Source organism: Stegostoma tigrinum, chromosome 19, assembly GCF_030684315.1.
Source record: "Stegostoma tigrinum isolate sSteTig4 chromosome 19, sSteTig4.hap1, whole genome shotgun sequence".
NCBI lineage: Eukaryota > Metazoa > Chordata > Chondrichthyes > Orectolobiformes > Stegostomatidae > Stegostoma > Stegostoma tigrinum.
The window spans coordinates 17,180,080-17,203,045 of record NC_081372.1 but is presented as its reverse complement, the minus strand read 5'-3'; the positions used below and the strand labels follow the sequence as shown (position 1 = coordinate 17,203,045).

Sequence of the window (22,966 nt, the reverse complement as noted above, 5' to 3'; positions counted from 1 at the left end):
GATGACACCAAGGCTGGTAGAATGGTTAATAGTGAAGAAGATGGTTGTAGATTACAGGAAAATATAGATGGGTTGGTCAAATGGGCAGCTGGTATTTAACCCTGATAAATGTGAGGTGATGCACTTTGGAAGAAGAACCAGGACGAGGGAGGGTTTATTGAATGGCAGGACACTGGACACCTTAGAAGAACAGAAGTATTTTGGGGTAACAGTTCAGAAATCCTAGAAGTCGGCAGAGCACTTGAATAGGATATTTAAGAAGGCCAATGGGACACTAGCTTTCATCAGTTGTAGCATAGAGCATAAGAACAAGGAGGTAATGTTGTTCAGAGTGTTGGTTAGGCCACAACTGGAGTTGTGTGACCCATCTGGTCACCTCACTACAGGCAGGATGTCATCGTACTAGAGGGAGGGAAAAGAGAAGGTTCACCAAGATGTTGTCTGGGATGAAGAAATTGAGCCACATGGAGAGATTAGATAGGTTTTGATTGTTTTCGTTAGAGCAGAAAATACTGAGGGGGGTGGTCAGATTGATGTGTATAAGATTATGCAGGTTAGGGACAGGGTGAATAGAAAGCAGTTGTTCCCCTTCATTGAGGAATCAACCGTGAGTGAGCATAGTTTTAGGACAAGGGGAAGGAGATTCAGAAGAGAGTTAGAAAAAAGTTATTTCACTCAATGGGTGCTGGAAGTCCAGAATGCAATGCCCGGGAAGGTAGTGGGGGCCGAAAACTTTACAATCTTTAAAAAATGTATGTATGAGTGCTTTGCATGTCATAACATTCAAGCTTTGTGAGGGGTAGGTCATGCCTTACAAACCTTATCGAGTTTTTTGAGGATGTGACTAGAAAGGTTGATGAGGGTCGAGCTGTGGATGTGGTGTATATGGACTTCAGTAAGGCATTTGATAAGGTTCCCCATGGTAGGCTCATTCAGAAGGTCAGGAGGAATGGGATACAGGGGAACTTAGCTGCTTGGATACAGAATTGGCTGGCCAACAGAAGACAGCGAGTGGTAGTAGAAGGAAAATATTCTGCCTGGAAGTCAGTGGTGAGTGGAGTTCCACAGGGCTCTGTCCTTGGGCCTCTACTGTTTGTAACTTTTATTAATGACTTGGACGAGGGAATTGAAGGATGGGTCAGCAAGTTTGCAGACGACACAAAGGTCGGAGGTGTCGTTGACAGTGTAGAGGGCTGTTGTAGGCTGCAGCGGGACATTGACAGGATGCAGAGATGGGCTGAGAGGTGGCAGATGGAGTTCAACCTGGATAAATGCGAGGTGATGCATTTTGGAAGGTCGAATTTGAAAGCTGAGTACAGGATTAAGGATAGGATTCTTGGCAGCGTGGAGGAACAGAGGGATCTTGGTGTGCAGATACATAGATCCCTTAAAATGGCCACCCAAGTGGACAGGGTTGTTAAGAAAGCATATGGTGTTTTGGCTTTCATTAACAGAGGGATTGAGTTTAAGAGTCGTGAGATCTTGTTGCAGCTCTATAAAACTTTGGTTAGACCGCACTTGGAATACTGCGTCCAGTTCTGGGCGCCCTATTATAGGAAAGATGTGGATGCTTTGGAGAGGGTTCAGAGGAGGTTTACCAGGATGCTGCCTGGACTGGAGGGCTTATCTTATGAAGAGAGGTTGACTGAGCTCGGTCTCTTTTCATTGGAGAAAAGGAGGAGGAGAGGGGACCTAATTGAGATATACAAGATAATGAGAGGCATAGATAGAGTTGATAGCCAGAGACTATTTCCCAGGGCGGAAATGGCTAGCACGAGGGGTCATAGTTTTAAGCTGGTTGGTGGAAAGTATAGAGGGGATGTCAGAGGCAGGTTCTTTACGCAGAGAGTTGTGAGAACATGGAATGCGTTGCCAGCAGCAGTTGTGGAAGCAAGGTCATTGGGGTCATTTAAGAGACTGCTGGACATGTATATGGTCACAGAAATTTGAGGGTGCATACATGAGGATCAATGGTCGGCACAACATTGTGGGCTGAAGGGCCTGTTCTGTGCTGTACTGTTCTATGCTCTATGTTCTAAGTGCAGGACATTGGGATTAGCACATATTTAGTGGTTGTTACATCGGAACGTATAGGAATAGGAACAGCACCACCTCCAAGTTTCCCTCCAAGCCACTCACCATCCTGATGTGAAAATGTATCGCTGTTCCTCCTCTGTTGCTGGGTCAAAATCCTGGAATTCCTTCCCTAATGGCATTGTGGGTCAACCTACAGCTGGTGGAGGCAGCTCACCACCACCTTCTCAAGGGAAACTACGGATGGGCAAGAAAAGCTGGCCAGTCAGTGATGACCACATTGCCACAAATGAATAAAAATAAAGTTATGTTGGTGTAGACTCGATGGGCCAATAGGGCTTTACTGCGCAGTATGAATCTATGAATGAGAGGAGATCTAATTGAGGATATAAAATGATAAAGGGATTTGACGAAGAAGAAAGGATGTTTCCTCTTGTGGGGCAATCCAGAATGAGAGATCACAGTTTTAGGATGAGGGATAGCAGGTTTAAAATAGTATTGAGGAGAAACTACTCCCCTCAAAGGGTTGTGACTCTGTGGAATTCACATCCCAGAACGCAGTGACATTGAGTAAATTGAAGGAATTAATTAATTAGCAGTGGATTAAAGGTTTACAGACAGCAGGCAGGAAAATAGAGTTAAATCTGAGTTGTGATCAGCCATGATTGCATCAAATGGTGGAGCAGACTCGAGGGTCTAAATTACCTACTCCTGCTCCTAGTTCTGATGTTCTTATGTGCTTAGGGTCTACATTTAAAAACAGATTGTTCTGATTTTTATATATAAATACATGAATGTGTATATTCATAACACAAATAAATATAAAAAATTATTTTCTATCTATAATTTTGTCAGTCTACCTTTTGCAAAGATATGTATCAGTTAATTTCTCCAAATGTCACTTTGCATCTTTAATTACTTTAAGGCTAGATTACCAATCTTTTCACCTGTTTAAATTGCATGTCTGTCCATTTGTAAACATAATCATCATCTCTATCAATCTGTAAACATGCATTCCGTTAATCTTTTATCTGCCGTTCCATCATTACTCTTAAAATAAGGTTGCCTGGTTTTCAATCTAAAACAGCAGGCAATAGAAACACAGAAGCACAATGTTCTTCATGCATAAGCATTATGCCCCATTTTTGAGCAGAACTTTGATGATTTGAGTAGGGAGCTGCTGTGCAGTCAGGCCACTGTTAGGTATGGCATTGTTATGTTACAGGCATTTTTGCCGTTTGCCAAAAGCTGGTGTCATGTATATACCTATGTTCTTACGGTTGAGAACACTTTATTGAAACACTGCACTGAGTAACTTCCCAACTGCCTGTACTCGCTGACCAATGTTGGTCAGTGATGAGTAAAGTGAAAGCCAAGGCTACTCCAAATGGAATATTTCAGCATCATTAAATCATACTGCTACCCCTGGTTTTATCGTTGTCATGACTGACCCCCATTCCCAGTCATTTCTTCAAATTGCAATGTACATTTTTTTTTGCAGACCAGACAGCTCAATATTCTTTTCGGTAAAAGTGAGACAGGCACAAGCAGTTCATACAAAAAGAGGTTAAACAGGGTCACAGACCAATTTAGGACTAGCCTTAAGTATTCTATGAACAAAAAAAATTATACCTAACAGCAACTCTGTTCATCCAAAAATTTAAATTCATAAATGAATCATTCACTTCATATGTTTGTTAACATTGCTACTTTTAAACAAAGACAAATATCTATAAAATGTACCCACCTGCTGTTTCATAGATTCCTCTGTTTATTTAAACATCTATAGGCATTTCAAATTACAAATCTCCATATCAGTTCTGCATTTCACCGTAATCCATCAATCTGAAAACTACTCAAGTGTTTCACCTATTCATCATTCTGTCAATACATAAATATATTCATCTGGAAATTGGTCTGTCTTTTAAATGTAACCATCTGTATATCAATAAATCTTCCCATCTGTCAATCTGCATTCATTCATCAATAATCACACCACCTGTTGGACTATGAATCTCTGGATTAGTAAATCCATTTAGCTACTAATATATAATTAATATGTTTACCATCTGTCCATTTGCAAAGCTAATAATATGTAAATTTTCCAGACATAAGCTACCAATTGAAGCATTTGTCCATCTCTCCTTGTGTAATCTTGCCTTTATTCTAAATTATTCTTCTACAACCAAAATGAGCATATTTGTCATATTGTAAGACTGTTCTCGTCTGACCACTTTTCTACATGCCCTTTTATTTTGAACATATCAAGCTTTCAGCTTATAAATAACTTATAATATTTTGTCTTTCCTGTCCAACCATATATCTGCCCACATGTAAATACATTGACAAGTATGCCTGATCTTTTCTGATTTGCCCTACTGTTTCTCTGTCTGTCTATGAATTTTATTGCACGAATCTATTTGTTAATCAATCTGCACAGGCATGAATATTAATCAAAGTTGATGAAATAATGATATAAGAACCAGGAGCAAGAGTTGGCCATCTGGCCCTTCGAGCGCACTTCGCCATTCACCAAGATCATGGCTGATCTTTTCGTGGCCTGAGCTCCATTCACCCACCCTTTCACCGTAACCATTAATTCATTTACTGTTCAAAAAATTATCTATTTTAGCTTTAAAAATATTCAATGAGGAAGCCTCAACTATTTCACTGGGCAGGGAATTCCACAGATTCACAACCCTTTGGATGGAGGAGTTCTTCCTCAATTCAGTCCTAAATCGACTCGCCTAATTTTGAGGCAATGCCCCCTTGTTCTAGTTTCAGCCACCAATGGAAACATCCTCCTTGTTTCTAGCTTATCTCTTCCCTTCATAATTTTATATGTCTCTACAAGATCCCCCCCACATTCTTCTAAGTTCCAAAGAATATAATCCCACTCTACTCAGTCAGTCCTCATAAGCCAACCCTCTCAGCTCCAGAATCAACCTCGTGAATCTCCTCTGCACCCCCTCCAGTGCCAGTACATTCTTTCTCAAGTAAGGAGACCAAAGCTACACATAATACTCCAGGTGTGACCTCACCAGCACCTTATAGAGCTGCTTCATAACCTCTCTGCTTTAAAACTCAATCCCTCTGGCAATGAAGGACAGAATCCCATTTGCTTTCTTAATTACCTGTAGGACCTGCAAACCATCCTTCTGCGATTCATACACAAGGACACCCAGGTCCCTCTGTACTGCAGCATGTTGCTGTTTTTTGCAATTCAGATAATAGTCCTTTTTACTGTTATTTCTACCAAATGGATGACTTCCTCTCTCATCCTTTGTGAACTCCTTTGTTTCAGCATAGGACCCTGATATTAGATTTTACCTTCTCACTTTCCATCGCTATTCTAAATTCACCCATACCATGATTGCTCCTTGCAAGAGGATCCCTAACTATGAGATCATTAACTTATTCCTGCCTCATTACACAGGACCAGATATTGGCCATTTCTTTCATGACAATTCAAATTTAATAGCAAGGAAGTAATGTTTCAATTCTTCTGAACCCCAATCAGATTTCATCTGAACATTTTGTGCATTGAATCACAGGAGAGTTTTACAGGTCTTGGAAGGCGTATATTGCAGATTCACTAGAAATATTCTTAAAGGTTTATATTCTAAAAAACAATCTTATGAAGTTACTTTGTATGGTCTTTGAGTTCAGGAGGCTCAGAGGTGATCTAATTGAGGTATTTTAAGTGATGTAGAGATTCAATAAGGTCAATAACGAAAACATTTCGCCTAGCGAGTTTTGAGAAGATTTGTAGCTCAGGTTGAGGTTCTGGATGTGAGTTTGCTCACTGAGCTGGAAGGTTAGTTTTCAGACGTTTCGTCGGAGGCTCACTGATGATGTTACCTAGAATGGTGACGAAACGTCTGAAAACTAACCTTCCAGCTCAGCGAGCAAACTCACATCCAGAACATTTCACCTGCTTGGGAGGGAATAACAAGAGAGAATAACCTTAAAATTAGTTCGGTTTATTTAGAAGTGGGGCTTACAAAACACTTATTTATTCAAAGCAATGATATGAAACATTCAGTTCTAAAATGCTGTGTAGTCTAGCTCAGTCAGAATCATACAAGTGAACCTTGACAATGGCAGTCTATATGAACCATAGGTCCACCAGTACTCTGCCCAAACTATATTTGATCATTGACCATCATTAACAGACATGCACTTCCATCAGGAGTTCTCAGAACATTATCAAATAACTGCCTTTCCTCCAAGATTGACCATAAATCTACAAACCTGTCTGTCAGCTGTACTATCAACTTTGTTATATTTCCCTGCTGTTTCAGATCTTCAATTTACAGATTAATAAACTACCTGTAAACCAGTAAGTGTACCCTTCCTATCCGAAAACAATGAGGTAACAAATTAACTATTAACGAATGAAAATTTAAAGTATTTGGATGAGGTTTGTTTGTCTACTATTTCAAAGAACAATTAAAATAGAGTAATTTTCTAAAATATGCAGCATTATTCACTTCACCTACTCAACTTAAAGACAATCAATAAACAGTACTGAAATGTTAATCTGATATGTTATTCAAACGATTTATAAAGTTATAATGTATTTTTATGACCCTGAATGTTTGTCTAGCTGAAAGTCTATTCATCTTTCATTTACACCACAGCCCATTATTCTGACACATATCTAAAGGTATCCATCTGTAGACTGGTCTATTTGTCTATCTGCTATATGTCACCTGTCATTATATAAATCTGTCCTCTGCCAATATATAAACCTTTCCACCTGTTCATTTACAAGTATGTCCATCTGTAAATCTATCAATGTGCAAACCTATCCATCTGTAACTACCTCCATTCATAAATCTGTCTTATCTTTTGTTGTGTCCATCTGTAAATGTTTCTCTGTATCTCTTAGCATTTATTACATACACCTTCATGAAAATTGGATTGTTTAAACCAGCAGTTGTTTCAGTCAGTGAGAGCAGATGGTTTGCAGAGGGGTTAAGAATAAGGTCATTATGATATGCATACAAAATATGTGAGCATACTGAAAGTAGGGTAGATTTGGTATGTGTGCCAATATGTGCTTATTCTTCGTCTGTATATTGATTATAACTGGATTTGTTCTCCTTTCACAGGCAGTGGCCTGACAGCAACATCAGGGATTTATCAGGGAAATAATACAATCACCAGCTCTACAGGTTTCAGCAGTGCACAGCAGGTCAGATTTAGATCAATTCATTCTTTATCTACTGATCATTTGATACTTGTTGGCATTGCATATCCCCTCAGACTGACATAATTTTATCCCTACTATCTGAGCTTTGGAAATATTAGAATTCATAAAATAAAGATTCATGCAGAAAGACCTGAACACCATTACATTGATGACTGTATTGGCGCCGCCTCTTGCTCCCCAGAGGAGCTCAAGCAGTTCATCCACTTCACCAACACCTTCCACCCCAACCTCAAGTTCACGTGGGCCATCTCCAGCACATCCCTCACCTTCCTGGATCTCTCAGTCTCCATCTCAGGCAACCAGCTTGTAACTGATGTCCATTTCAAGCCCACTGACTCCCACAGCTACCTAGAATACACCTCCTCCCACCCACCCTCCTGCAAAAATTCCATCCCCTATTCCCAATTCCTCCGTCTCCGCCGCATCTGCTCCCACGATGAGGCATTCCACTCCCGCACATCCCAGATGTCCAAGTTCTTCAAGGACCGCAACTTTCCCCCCACAGTGGTCGAGAACGCCCTTGACCGCGTCTCCCGCATTTCCCGCAACACATCCCTCACACCCCGCCCCAGCCACAACCGCCCAAAGAGGATCCCCCTCGTTCTCTCACACCACCCCACCAACCTCCGGATACAACACATCATCCTCCGACACTTCCGCCATCTACAATCCGACCCCACCACCCAAGACATTTTTCCATCCCCACCCCTGCCTGCTTTCCGGAGAGACCACTTTCTCTGTGACTCCCTTGTTCGCTCCACACTGCCCTCCAACCCCACCACACCCGGCACCTTCCCCTGCAACTGCAGGAAATGCTACACTTGCCCCCACACCTCCTCCCTCACCCCTATCCCAGGCCCCAAGATGACTTTCCATATTAAGCAGAGGTTCACCTGCACATCTGCCAATGTGGTATACTGCATCCACTGTACCCGGTGTGGCATCCTCTACATTGGGGAAACCAAGCGGAGGCTTAGGGACCGCTTTGCAGAACACCTCCGCTCGGTTCGCAATAAACAACTGCACCTCCCAGTCGCAAACCATTTCCACTCCCCCTCCCATTCTTTAGATGACATGTCCATCATGGGCCTCCTGCAGTGCCACAATGATGCCACCCGAAGGTTGCAGGAACAGCAACTCATATTCTGCTTGGGAACCCTGCAGCCTAATGGTATCAATGTGGACTTCACCAGCTTCATAATCTCCCCTTCTCCACCGCATCCCAAAACCAGCCCAGTTCGTCCCCTCCCCCCACTGCACCACACAACCAGCCCAGCTCTTCCCCTCCACCCACTGCATCCCAAAACCAGTCCAACCTGTCTCTGCCTCCCAACCCTGTTCTTCCTCTCACCCATCCCTTCCTCCCACCCCAAGCCGCACTTCCATCTCCTACCTACTAACCTCATCCCACCTCCTTGACCTGCCCGTCTTCCCTGGACTGACTTATCCCCTCCCTACCTCCCCACCTATACTCTCCTCTCCACCTATCTTCTTTTCTCTCCATCTTTGGTCCGCCTCCCCCTCTCTCCCTATTTATTCCAGAACCCTCACCCCATCCCCCTCTCTGATGAAGGGTCTAGGCCGAAATGTCAGCTTTTGTGCTCCTGAGATGCTGCTGGGCCTGCTGTGTTCATCCAGCCTTACATTTTATTGTCCTGAACACCTTTTGAGTTGGGTTTGATATATGATATGCAAAGTTCATGTCATATCATTACCATGTGATAGCTCCAACAAGAAAAAGTCTTCTCCTTCTCCTTTTGGAATTCCATGGTATTACCATAATTGAATCCCTTGCATTAACATCTTTTGGGGATGGGGAGTGGCAGGGTTTTGGAGGTGTGTGGGTGATGGGGAGCATTGTCTAAGACCTTAACTAGACCAGCCATATAAATATTGTGCAGGTCAGATACTGAACATTCTTTGGTTGATAACACACCTCCTGACTCCCTGAAAGCCTTTTCACAATGAACAGGCTACGTGTCGGGAGTGTGATGGAATACTCTCCACTCCAAAAATACTTAAGAAGTCGGGTGCCATTCAGGATAAAGCAGCACACTAAATTGCCACACCATCCATCAGTTTAAACATTCACTATTTCCACCACTGACATTTAATATGCAGAATATAGCATCTGCAAGATTCACCACAGCAAACAATTTCTAAAACTGTCCCACCTATGAACCTTAATGATTTAGTGAGTCACATGCCGTGGAAGATGGGATCACCAACAGTTACAAGTTCCCCTCCAAATCACACATAACCCGGACTTGGAGATATATCACTTATTTCTTCAGCATCACTGCCTCAAAATACTAGAACTTCCAACTTACTGACAGTTCAAGTCTGCCCAGATCAGTCAGAATACAATGGTTCAAGAAGGTCACTTATCATCACTTTCTCAAGGCTGCTTAAGCAGTGGCAATTAATGCTGGCATGGTTAAGGATTCCCATATTCTGTGAATAATTTTTTTTAAAGTTATGTGCATTTGGAGAAACTCGTGAAGGTCAGCAAAGCATCTTTCGAGAAAGCCTGCAGTGAAATCATTGTATTCCTGAAAAATGGATGATATGAGTTCATGTCATCTTAACAGTACACTTCAAAGCAATGATCTTGGTATGTTAAATTTAGAGCAATGCTTTTTTTGTTGGTACAAACTTCATATTGTCTAATCATGGTGACATGTTGCCAATTTTCATCGTCAATTCTGTCGACAAGATCCACTTCCTTCAGCTGCCTCATCATTACTGGTTGGAGCAATTTTGTGGGGGTAAGTTTTTCAACCAAGTAATGTTCTCAGCATTTGCTATCTGTCCTGAATCAATTGTTGACATTATTGTTATAATAGTGTCATAGCATATATCAGGGTTTGAAAGTCTGTTGCCATTTTGTGTCTTGAATTGAATCCTATTGAGCTGCATCCAGTGATAGACAAACAATGATGGAACTACACAGTTGTCTATTGGGGAACACTGATTTTGCCCCTACCTATAAATTCTTGTATTTACCTTTTGGGACTTTCCAGTCCATTCTGTCTCCATCTATGGTAAAATTTCCAGCTCTAATTGGATATAAATTTGGAGATTACATTATGTGATTTCCTCACAAATTGCCCACTCCTTTGCTCATTCCTGGTGTCTGCCATGACTGTTCCCACAATATACATCTTCCCTCTGCAACTCGAATGTCAGCACTCACTTTATTATCATTTTTTTTGTATTCATGTGATATGGACATCACTGACAAAGCTAGAATTTATTCCTCATTTTTAATTGTTGTGGAGAATGCAGTCTTTTCACCAATACAGTCCTTTAGGGTGTAGGACTACTGACAGTGGTGTTAGGAAGGGAGTTTCAGGATTTTGACCCAGCAGCAGTAAAGGAATAACAGTATAATTCTAATTCATTATGGTGTGTGACATGGAGGTGGTGGTGTTCCATTCATTTGTTGGCTTTGTCCTTTGAAATGGTAGATGTTTCAGGTTTGGAAGGTGCTCTTGAAGAAAGTGTTGCTGCAGTGCATCCTGTAGGTGGGCCTCACTGTGCTTCGGTGATGAAGGGGCAAAGAATGTTGAAGGTGGCTAATAGGTGTAAATCATTTAGGCCCATTTGTTGTTTATTGGAGCTGACTCAACCAGGCAAGTGAAGATACTCCAAGGTCCTTCTGACTTGTATGTTGTAGGTAGTGACTGGGGATACTGAATTCCTAGCTGCTGACATACTTTTGTAGCCACTACTTTTATGTGGCCAGTCTAGTTGAGTTTCTGGTCAGTGGTAATCCCCAGATTAGCGGGGGATTCAGTGAGGCTAATACAATTGAACATCAGCAGGATAATGATTAGATTCTTTCTTGTTGGGGTTGGTCATTACCTAGCATGTATCTGACATGAATGTTACTTATCAACTGTTTCGCTCCTAACTACAACATTTTCATAATCAATAAGCAAAAATGTTGGAAAAATCCTGAATTGCTTCCATTGTTGACAATTGCTGGAGTGTGCAGGAGTACCATGGTAGGCTGGCTTTCAAATTCTACACAGCTAAGTATCTGCAGAGGATGTTCTGTTCCAGCCAACGAAATAGCTTTGAGGTCCTGTATTTTAATTCCAGTCCCACATGGTGTCTCCTGGCCAGGCAGACTTTGAAGGACGTCACCTCCAAACCTTACCGTGCTTCGAGTAACTCAGAACATCCTGTGACATGGTACCCACAACTAAGATGTTGGCAATTTATTTCCAGCAGAAAACCACTGACATTGACTGTACTGAGGTGACTTTTCTTTTGAATATCATGCTAAAATCATGCTGGTTTCTGTTTTCTAAGGAATATACTGCATATCCAGGCTTCCCACAGGGACAGTATCCACAGTATTACAGTTCTGCATACAGCTCTCCATACGTAACCGCAAATAACATTAGCCCTTCAGCCATTTCTGGAATGACTTATCAGATCCCGGAGCCACCGATTGCTATAACTAATCAAACGAGTGCAGAATCAGTGTCAGGTAAGAGCAGAGCATATATCTTCAACGGTTTCTTACTTACTCCCATAACTTGAGCACATAGTCTTGGGTGAAATCATTTCAATACGTCAATCCTGCAACAAATGCCAGCAGCTGTGGATAAAGAGGAGAAACAAAAGTCAAGAATTAAAAATGCGAAGAGGCAAGGAGAGCTTAGTCCAAAAGATTTCATAATCACATCTGAATATTAATGCTGGGAAGGCATTTGCTATCAGTCAGAAAAAACTTTCAATGACTCACCACCACCTTCTGAAGGGCAATTAGATCAGCAATATTTGCTGCTCATGGCAGCAATGTTCACATATTATGGATTGTTTTTAAATGAGCAAAGTGGGAAGAGGGAAAGCTCTCACTCAACAGCGTCAGCAACCAAATGAATGACGGCACCACAAAAGACCATTCTCAAAGATTTCAACACACAACTCTCAATAATATCTACATTAAAATAAAACCTTTTTATTTGGTTTTCTGATTTTTAAAATGGAATTGCAATTTGAAACACCATTGCTCTTAATGTCAGTTCCCCCTCATATTGGAGTAAGGGCTCCCATTTTTTCTATGTAATAGTACCATATCCTGCTCCTCCAGTAAACAAATCATTGGAACCTGGAAATATAAAGGTTGGAAGAAGGCCATTTGGTCCATTGTGTCCACACAGGCCAACAAATAGCCATCCAGCCAAATCCTTACTTGTAAGCCGAAGCTCTTGATCTGTATGATACTTTGAACATAGAACACAGAACAGTACAGCACAGTACAAGCCATTAGGCCCAGATGTTGTGCTGACCTATTATTAAGATCAATCTATTCTGCATACTCTACATTTTACTATCCTCCATGTGCCTATCCAAGAGTCGCTTAAAAATCCCTAAAGTATTTGACTCCACTATCACTGATGGCAGCGCATTCCACATGCCCACCACTCTCTGTGTAAACAACTTACCCCTATTCTTTCCTCGAATCATCTTAAAATTATACCCCCTCATAATAGTCAATTCTACCCTGCGAAAATGTCTCTGACTACCCACTCTATCTATGCCTCTCATCATCTCGTAAACCTCTATCAAGTCACCTCTCATCCATATTCACTTCAATGAAAAAAGCCCCTAGCTCTCTCAACCTTTCCTCATAAGACCTGCCGTCCAGTCCAGGCAGCTTTGGGTATATATCGAGAATTTTTTACATAGTAAAAAGATTCTGGCCTCTGTCACTCTTTCAAACAGTGAGTTCAAAACTCCACTATCCTCTGGAGATAAAAATCCACACTGAGCCTCTTACCTCTTAGTTTAAGTCTATGTTTCCTGGTCGTGGACAACTTTTCCAAAAGGATTAGGGACAAATAGGGACATTCCTACTTTCCTTAGATCCCTCAGGATTTGATACACCTCAGTTAACACCTACTTCAGCTTCCGCTGTCTCAAAGAAAAAAATCCCTAGTTTACCCCGTGCCCCACTCCCGCAGATAACTAAGATTCTCTAGTCTAAATCTCTTCTGCATCCTCTCCAATACAGTTAAATTTTTATGATAATGAGATGATCAGAACGACGCATGACACTCCAGCAGTGACACCCTTGGCATTTTATGCAGTTCCAGCATAATGTCTCTGCTGTTATAGAGCATAGAACATTACAGCGCAGTACAGGCTGTTCGGCCCGTGATGTTGCGCCGACCTGTGAAACCAAACTGAAACCCATCTCACTTACACTATTCCATTATCATCCATATGTTTATCCAACGACCATTTAAATGCCCTTAAACTTGGTGGGTCTACTATTGTTGCAGGCAGGGCATTCCATGCCCTTACTACTCTTTGAGTAAAGAATCTACCTCTGACATCTGTCCTATATCTATCACCCCTTAATTTAAAGCTATGTCCCCTCGTGCTAGCCACCTCCAGCCGAGGAAAAAGCTGTATCTAATCCTCTGAGCATCTTGTATGACTCTATTAGGTCACCTCTTAACCTTCTTCTCTCTAAGTCTCTCAGCCTCAAGTCCCTCAGCCTTGCCTCATAAGACCTTTCCTCCATACCAGGCAACATCCTGGTAAATCTCCTCTGCACACTTTCCAATGCTTCCACAGCCTTCCTCAAATGCAGCGACGAGAACTGTACGCAATACTCCAAGTGCAGCCACACCAGAGTTTTGTACAGCTGTAACATGACCTCGTGGCTCCGAAACTCAATCCCTCTACCAATAAAACCTAACACACTGTACGCTTTCTTAACAACCCTATCAACCTAGCTGGCAACTTTCAGGGATCTTGTACATGGACACTGGGACCTCTCTGCTCATCCATACTACCAAGAACCTTACCATTAGCCCAGTACTCTGTATTCCTGTTACTCCTTCCAAATTGAATCACCTCATACTTTTCTGCGTTAAGCTCCATTTTCCACCTCTCAGCCCATCTCTGCGGCTTATCTATGTCCGTCTGTAACCTGCAACATCCTTCTGCACTATCCACAACTCCACCGACTTTAGTATCATCTGCAAATTTACTAACCCATTCTTCTACGCCCTCATCCAGGTCATTTATAAAAATGACAAACAGCAGTGGCCCCAAAACAGATCCTTGCGGTACACCACTAGTAACTGAACACCAAGATGAATATTTCCCATCAACCAGCACCCTCTGTCTTCTTCCAATTGGAGGGCAGCATGGTGAGTCAGTGGTTAGCACTGCAGCTTCACAGTGCCAGGGACCCGGGTTTGATTCCAGCCTCAGGCAACTGTCTGTGTGGAGTTTGCACATTCTCCCTGTGTCTGCATGGGTTTCCTCCAGGTGCTCTGGTTTCCTCCCACAGTCCAAAGATGTACAGGCTAGGTGGATTGGCCATGCTAAATTGCCCATATTGTTCAGGGGTGTGTGGCTTATAGGGGAATGGGGCTGGGTGGGATGCTTCAAGGGGCAGTGTGGACCTGTTGGGCTGAAGGGCCTGTTTCCACACTGTAGGGAATCTAATCTAGCCAATTTTTTTATCCAAGCCTCTAAATCACCCTCAATCCCATGCCTCCATATTTTATGCAATAGCCTACTGTGGGGAACCTTATCAAATGCTTTACTGAAATGCATATACACCACATCAACCGCTTTACCTTTATCCACCTGTTTGGTCACCTTCTCAAAGAACTCAATAAGGTTTGTGAGGCATGACCTACCCTTCACAAAACCATGTTGACTATCCCTAATCAAATTATTCTTATCAAATTATAAATCCTATCTCTTATAATCCTTTACAACACTTTACCCACAACAAAAGTAAGGCTCACTGGCCTGTAATTACCGCGATTGTCCCTCCTCCCCTTCTTGAACAAGGAGACAATATTTGCGATCCTCCAGTCTTCTGGCACTATTCCTGAAGATAATGGCGATATAAAGATCAAAGCCAAAGGCTCTGCAATCTCCTCCCTAGCATTCCAGAGAATCATAGGATACATCCCATCTGGCCCAGGGGACTTATCTATTTTCACACCTTCCAGAATGGCGAACATCTCCTCCTTGTGAACTTGGATCCCATCTAGTCTAATAGCCTGTATCTCCATATTCTCCTCGACAACATTGTCTTTTTCCTGTGTGAATACTCATGAAAAATATTCATTTAGCACCTCTCCTATCTCTTCGGACTCCACGCACAACTTTCCACTACTGTCCTTGACTGGCCCTAATCTTACTCTAGTCATTCTTTTATTCCTACATACCTATAAAAAGCTTTAGGGTTTTCCTTGATTTATATTCTATGCCTTGGCTAATTAAGGCAAATTCCCATGTGCCTTATTGTACATCTTATCTACCTGCCCAGCTATCTTCAGGAATGTATAAACCTGTACTCCAAGGTCTCTCTGCCTCTCTGCACACTTCGCAATATCTTACCATTTATTACAAATTAGGAGCTGACATCAGGTATTTAGCCCATGGAATCTGCCCTGTCATTAAGTAAGGTTATTACTGATCTCTTTGTCATCCCCATTTACCAACTAATAACCTTTGTTTCACTTGCTTAACAAGAATCTGTCTACCTCTGCTTTAAAAACATTCAGTGATCACCATCCCCATTGCCTTCTGAGGCAGAGTTCCAAAGTCATACAACCCTCTGAGAGAAAACAAATTCTCCCTAACTCTATCCTAAAACAGTGAGCCCTAATTTATAAACTGTATTCTCTAATCCTACACTAACCCACAAGAGGAAATATTAATTCCATACTCATCTTTCAAGATAGTTCAGGATCTTATGTATTTAAATCAAGTTATCCTTCGTTCTTCTGACCTCCAGTGGAAACCATCCCAGCCTGTCCAGTCTTTCCTGATACTGCCTCTATCGCATTTACTTATTTAGATAAGGAGATCCTCAAAAATGCACACTGTATTCAAGATGTAATCCCACCAACATCCTGTATAAGTGAAGCTTAAAATCCTTATTTCTATGTTCAATTCCTTTCATAATAAATGATAGCATTCCATTACCTTTCCTGATTATATGTAATACCTACATAGTTACATTTTGTGACTCAGTTGGAACAAAATCTAGTTTTGCTTGCAGCTCAGAATTCAGCAGTCATTCTCCATTTCTTGTAGTACTCTGTTTATTTATTCTTCCTGCTGAGGCGAACAACTTGGCATTTTCTCACAATATGCTCCATCTGACAGATTACTACCCATTCGATGTATCTGTATCCATTTGCATCCTTTTAATCCTCTTCACAAATTACTTTACTGCTTATCTCTATGTCATCAGCAAATTTAGTTATCGTGCCTTTGCTCTTTGCATTGATGCAAATTATGAAAATCTGAGACCACAGCACGAACCTCTCCAAGATTTCACCCATCATATCCTTCCAATTAGAAGAAAAAAAAGCTTCTTTTGTGCCTAGCTTCCACCTTATGTTCCCTTGCTTTGCTAGCCTTCTTCAAATGCATTACCTTATGTTTCTTAATGTTTGCCACTGCATCATTCACCTAAATAGTCCATTGATTCTTCCTGCAATCTCCATATTTCTTCGTTAGCAACTGCACGGTGAAATTTTGTATTGTCTGCAAACTTCTCCATCAAACTGCCTATGTTCAAGTTCAAATCATTGACGTATGCATTAAAAAATGCAGGGGGTCTTCACCTGATCTCTACAACATATTGCTGTAAACAGCTTTCCTGTCTCAAAGATATCTATCGAACATTATTCTTTGCTTCCCACCTATGATCAAATTTTAGATCCAACTTGCCACTTTGCTTTGTATCAAATGGAATTTTCATTTTATGACCAATGTGTCATGAGGGACCCCATCAAAAGCTTTGCTAAAATCCATGTAGAGTATGGCAAATACATTACCCTCATCAACCGTCCTTACTATGTGCAGAACAAAAGCATATTTTTCTGTTCTTCTAGGATGATCTAATAGTTTTCAGTGCCCTTGTTGTGATACATCTTTCTCAATTTCAATGACTTAGTCTCCACCCTCTTCTGAGGCAGTGTTCCAAAGTCACACAGCCTTCTGAGAGGAAAAATTCTACTCAACTCAGCCTTGAAGTGGCACACCCTATCTGCCGGGTGCAAGTGGGTCAAGAATATAGAGCAGTTGAAATAATATCTGAAAACTGTAAAGTAATGACACAGTACTAAAATGTGTTATCTTTCCCTGCAGCAATGTAGAAAACAAATACTAAGAATATGACTCGTATTTTGTCTTTAGCTCTATTTTTAATCACAAATTAATTTTAATGCTAACTTGAGTTGTATTATTCCAATGAAAATACTGTGACCTCTTTGTTAAAAGTGATGAGCTTTAATAAACTGTTACTTCAGCAGGTGTTAATAGAGTTGAGAGACTCTAAATGAGCTGGATCACTAGAGGTTTAAGAAACAGGAGCGAAACAGAATATGTTGATGAATTTAATTGCTCTGGGTAATTCATTTCACATGAAAACCTGGTATACATCAGTCTGGCTTGAATAGAGCCCTCTATAAATGTTCTTCTTAATCAACACTTATTGTGTAAAGTCAAAGAATGTGAGAAGGGAGTCCATATGAGAAGGACATACTCTGTGTTGCCAATATTCAAAGATCCCCGTAGCACATTAGGATGATAATGCCCAGGTAAAAAAAAATGCTAAGTTACTTTCATGTGGTAAATGGATTAGAAATCTCAGCAATTCAAATGTGAACCAGTTACAGTAGCTCATCACCTGGCAATCATTACTATATTATTGTGTGACAACACAGTCCATGTGATAAGTGTTTATGCTCAATGCAGGGAGATTAAAGTTCTAGTATGGCAAGTAACTATACCCAGTAACATGAATCAATATGGAAAATAATTGTAACCAATGTGGTGAGGACGAATCACAAGAGTCCCTATCGAAAGGCAAACAACTAATACAGAGTGAGTCTATCTCTGCGGCAAACAATACAGTTCATATGGATTGACTCTAACCAATAAAGCAGGTTCTGCAGCGCTTTACATTATACAGTTGCACCGGTGTATTTATACAGTATTGTAATGCCCGTTGCAAGAGAGTGATGTAAGCCCATCCTTATGTTGTAACTGGGCCAGTTTGTGTTTTCATATTCTTCAAGTGACAAACTTAACCTCAATATTTCAACACTGTGAAACTTGAAGGATCCCCATTGGCTTTCTAGATGTTTTAAACAGTTTGTGTTGCTTTCTTCAGGAGATTACAATACTGTCAGTCGCGCTAGAACTCCTGTGAAAGATTTGGATTCAGATCGACAACGGAGAAGTTCAGATGGAAAGTTACGTGGAAGATCAAAAAGGAACAATGATCCTTCTCCTCTACTAGACACTGACATTGAGGTACTAACTAATCATCAGACTTAACCAAATCTTTCTGATGTTTCCAACAGTATTACTGAGTTGTGATGTTAGTTATAATCTGTCAGCGATCCCAGCATATCATTTATCACAACATTAAAGTTGGTATTGCAGTGTTAAGGAGTCACAGGAGTCGAGATGTAACATGACAGTTGATACTACACTTGCAACATCACAAACCACACTGGACCATTATGAATGTAATATTGGAGAGTTATAGTGTGAGGCAGTTAACATGAAGTTACAGTATAAAACCAATATAGAGCTATAGGTCCAAGCTTTCTACACATTTCTCCCCATCACTGGCAGAAGCTCCAGTGTGCGGTACTTATGCCTGCCCAGAAATGCCCTGCTGATGTCAGGCATTATACTAAACCTTGGTAAGTGAAAGGAGAGGGTTTATCTGACCTCCACTGGCAAATAAAGTGACAGGCATTGTACCCTTGCCACAGCATAGAATTATTGAAACTTAAAGCACAGAAGAAAGCCATTCAGCCCTTCATGAATCTTCAAAAAAGCAATCATATTAAAATCCATATCTTTGCTTTTGGTCTGTAATACCCTGCTTAGTAATACCCTCCTCACAATCACCACTTGCTGCTGGAATCTCTGTTATATCTATTTATAAACCTAAACACCCATATGCTTTTTTTATCCACCTTAGCAAATTCACTACCACCTTTAAAGGTCTTTGTATAAGCTACACCTAATCAAAATTATTTAATTTATAGTATACTATCTTTCCATTTTAGCCCTCTCGAAGGTCATCACTTCACACTTCTCTGCATTGAATTTAATCTCCTGTGCTTCTGTCCATTTCATCATCTCATCAAATTAATCCTGAAATCTATAATTTACCTCATCACAATCTGTTAGTTTACCAAGTTTCGTTGAATTTGCAACTTTTAGATGTGGCACCCTAGACATCTGGGTTGCTTATTAACATCACAGAGAGCAATGTACCTCAAAATGACCTGCAGAAGGCAGAATTACCAAACACCTCTTTACCTGGATAACATCCATCACCACCCTTTGCTTCAATGAATGTAGCAATATTATGTCCATAAAGGCACTTTCTCCTTAATTCTATGGCTTTCAACTTCTTCATAAGCCTCTTGCCTAGCACTTTGTCAAGTGCCTTCTGAAGTACCACTTACGTAATATCTACCACACTGTCATGATCAACCCTTCTTCATACTTCATCAAAAAAAATTGATTTAAGTTAGCCAAACTCAATTAAAATTAGGAAATCCAAGCCACTTCTCCTCGATTAGCTCACGGCTTTCCAAATAAAAGTTTATTTTGTGCTTGTAATTTCCTGGTTTATCCCTCTCTCATGTTTTGCTTAGTTGTGTAATTTTGGAAACCATTCATCCCCTCCAATAGTATGCATGCATCCTGACGGAAATGGGGTCTGGCTGACAGAGTGTCTCTGAATTTTATTGGGCAGTTTTTCTGAAAGCTCTTCACTTGCATACGTTCTGTTTTTTTTTCTGGGGATGTGGTGTCTTTTTCAAAAGGGTATGGTCACCTATGTTTCACAGATAGATCCTGATTTCAATGTATAAAGCATGTAAAATAGCATAGAGTGCGTTTCCTTCACTAACATAAGCCTAATATTCACTGCGCACAGATGCAGTTTCTGCTGATGGTCATTTCCACAAGGGAATGGTGGAGGAAAGCAGCAATTGGCTCTGTATTGCTAACTGGCTTGGTCCATTTAGGTCAAATGAAGAATCATAAAGGGACAGTAGGCACACCGAGACTATGGTTCTAGAATTATTAATGCAACATGGAAGCAATGATAGAGTGGTAATGTCACTGAACTACACATTCAAAACCGTAGACTAATTTCTGGGGCTATAGGTTCAAATATAACTGTGGCAGATGGTGAAATATGAATCCACAGTAACACTGGGATTAAAAATCTAATAGCAACTATTGTCATTAAAAACCCTCTGGTTCACTAAAGACCTTTAGGGAAGCTGCTGTCTGGCCTAGAATAGAATCAGGCATGGACAATAATGCTGACCTAGCCAGTAATATCCCCATCCCATAAAAGTTGGTGCAGCAATGCAATTGTCATTATGTTATAATGTTGCGGCATTACAGTGATGTCAATCAAATATTGTGATGCAGCTTTCACTTTCTATCTCTATATTTTCTAAGCCTGTGATAGGTCAAGTAATCTCTGCAAAAGCCCATAACAAAGGAAATTTCTGTCTAAACTAGCTAGCTGATACTAGCTAGCTATCCTACTGCTTTCCCAATCTTTTATATATAAAGGATGTGCTACTTTAGTGTGACATTATCACATTTAAAGCCAATGTTTGTCCATGTTTAAAGTTTAAATAATTTAGTATTTAAACAGAAAATGTAAAATGTCTAAGTAATGAAAACTAGAACATTGTTGATTGTCATATTGCAGCCCCTGTTTATTAAAGGACTTTAATTAGAAAAAGCAACTAATGGCACATTAAGCTTTGGTCCTGTCATTTGATGATAGTTCGATTTCACTTGCAGTATTGACTATGTTTTCTTAAATCTAATCATCATACTCTACATATGTACTAGTTTTTCAAGATGGTGCCTTTTTGATTAGATTCTGAAGCTGCGCATTTTGAAAAGATTCAATGAACTAGTGGTATCTTACTTTCATGCGTTGACATGACGAGACCTAGATCACTTTTAAAAGATGGCACGCTGTTTCATTTGACTTAAATTTGTATCTGTTACATGTCTTTTAAAGTTTACCTTTAATGTGTTCTGCAAGATGTCCCTTTAAAATGCCCAATGACATATCCTTTTCATCCTTTCATCTTTTCTCTTTAATAGTCCCCTCTGGCATTTCTCTTTAATGTGGCCATTGCGACATAGTGTGGCCATCACATGCCCTTCCCATACATTCACATGAGCTATCATTTACAAGTTCTTTAGAAAGTGAGTGATTTTGTGACGTTGATCATTAATGCCTTTCTGTAATATATTTTTTTCAATATTAATGCAGTTAGAATCTATATGATTTCTAGAAAAATATCTGGTCAGTGAATTTGTCACTAAACTTTTGTTTCACTGTTGGAATGAAATTTCCAGAGAGCCCTGTGCAGTATGACTTTATAAATAACTTTGTATCCAAAGGTATATATAGCTATGCATACAGAAATATATCCGTCGATTTATTTCCTCAAGATTAAAGTAGCCCTCTCATTAGAACTACTTGTGTGACCTTACTTTGAAATTTGCTCATAAGCTTTGCAAGTGCTTATAATTTACTCGACAACAGGCTGTCATAGCAATATAAATGAGCAGCTAATTGGTGTAAATGCAAGTTTATTGAAAATCTCTGGTTATAGCTTGAACTCTGTAATACCGAATAGTCAAACTGGTTTTGCCTACATTCCTCTCCTACTCTGTGCTGGGTGCCTGCTCAACTCAGATAGTGGTACTCACACTATTGAGTTAGAAAAAGCTTGATTGATGACCAGTTCTGGGATGTGAGTAGATAATCTTTGCAAGTAATCTCTTGCAGTAGGGAGGGTGTTTTGCATTTTTGGAGAGGCTGTACTTTGGTGAAAGAATTATACTGACCTACCATAATTAGGATCATTTGTTAAAGATTACCTGAGAATACTACTGACTTCGGATAATACTGAAAATCAAGTGATATTAACTCAGGTATTCGTTATACACCTCTCCTGATTTTCATTTTCAATGAGTTCAGCACAGATGTACACCACACACCTGATTCAATACTGGCCATCCTACAGTACTGCATAAAACAAATTCATTCCACATTGCACTATTTCAAAGGAGATTGGGGAGTTCTTCAAACCCTAACAAGTAGTTTTTCTTTGCCCAACATCATCGGGAATGCATTAACTGATTATCATTGCAGTGTTCTGTTTGGGATCCTGCTGTGTAGAAAGTGGCTATTGTGTTCATCTGTATGACAATAACTACTGCACAGCACATGTGTCTGAGTCATTTTTGGGACATAATGAGAGCTACATAAATACAACTATTTCTTTTAGTGGGAACATCAGTCCTTTTCTATATTGCTGAGTGAGAACTGAGAGAATAATCCTGTTCTGTGTATGAGCTTGCCTTGGAAAAATCTGGAATTGTTGGTTGTGTTGCACATGAAACAGAGGGTGGTATGGTAGTTCCGTGGTTAGTTCTGCTACCTCATGATGTCAGGGAGCCAGGTTTGATTCTACCCCTGGGCGTTCGTCTGCGTGAAGTTTGCACATTCTCCCTGTGTCTGTGTGGGTTTGCCTCCAGGTGCTCCTGTTTCCTTCCAGAGTCCAAAGATGTGCAGGTTAGGTGGATTGGCCATGCTAAATTGTTCAGGGATGTGTAGGCTAGGTGGGT

General features: G+C 40.6%; 1 protein-coding gene across 7 annotated transcripts in view; it reads left to right on the top strand.

Annotated features, from left to right (window-relative positions):
- Positions 1-22,966, top strand: part of LOC125461445 (eyes absent homolog 1-like) — a 263,476-nt gene that overhangs the window by 143,561 nt on the left and 96,949 nt on the right. For all 7 annotated transcript variants that reach the window (XM_048550238.2, XM_048550236.2, XM_059652749.1 and 4 more), the window contains 3 exons: positions 7,152-7,234; positions 11,573-11,753; positions 18,435-18,577. In XM_048550238.2, coding sequence (XP_048406195.1) covers positions 7,152-7,234; positions 11,573-11,753; positions 18,435-18,577 — 407 coding nt within the window. The remainder of the gene's footprint in view (positions 1-7,151; positions 7,235-11,572; positions 11,754-18,434; positions 18,578-22,966) is intronic.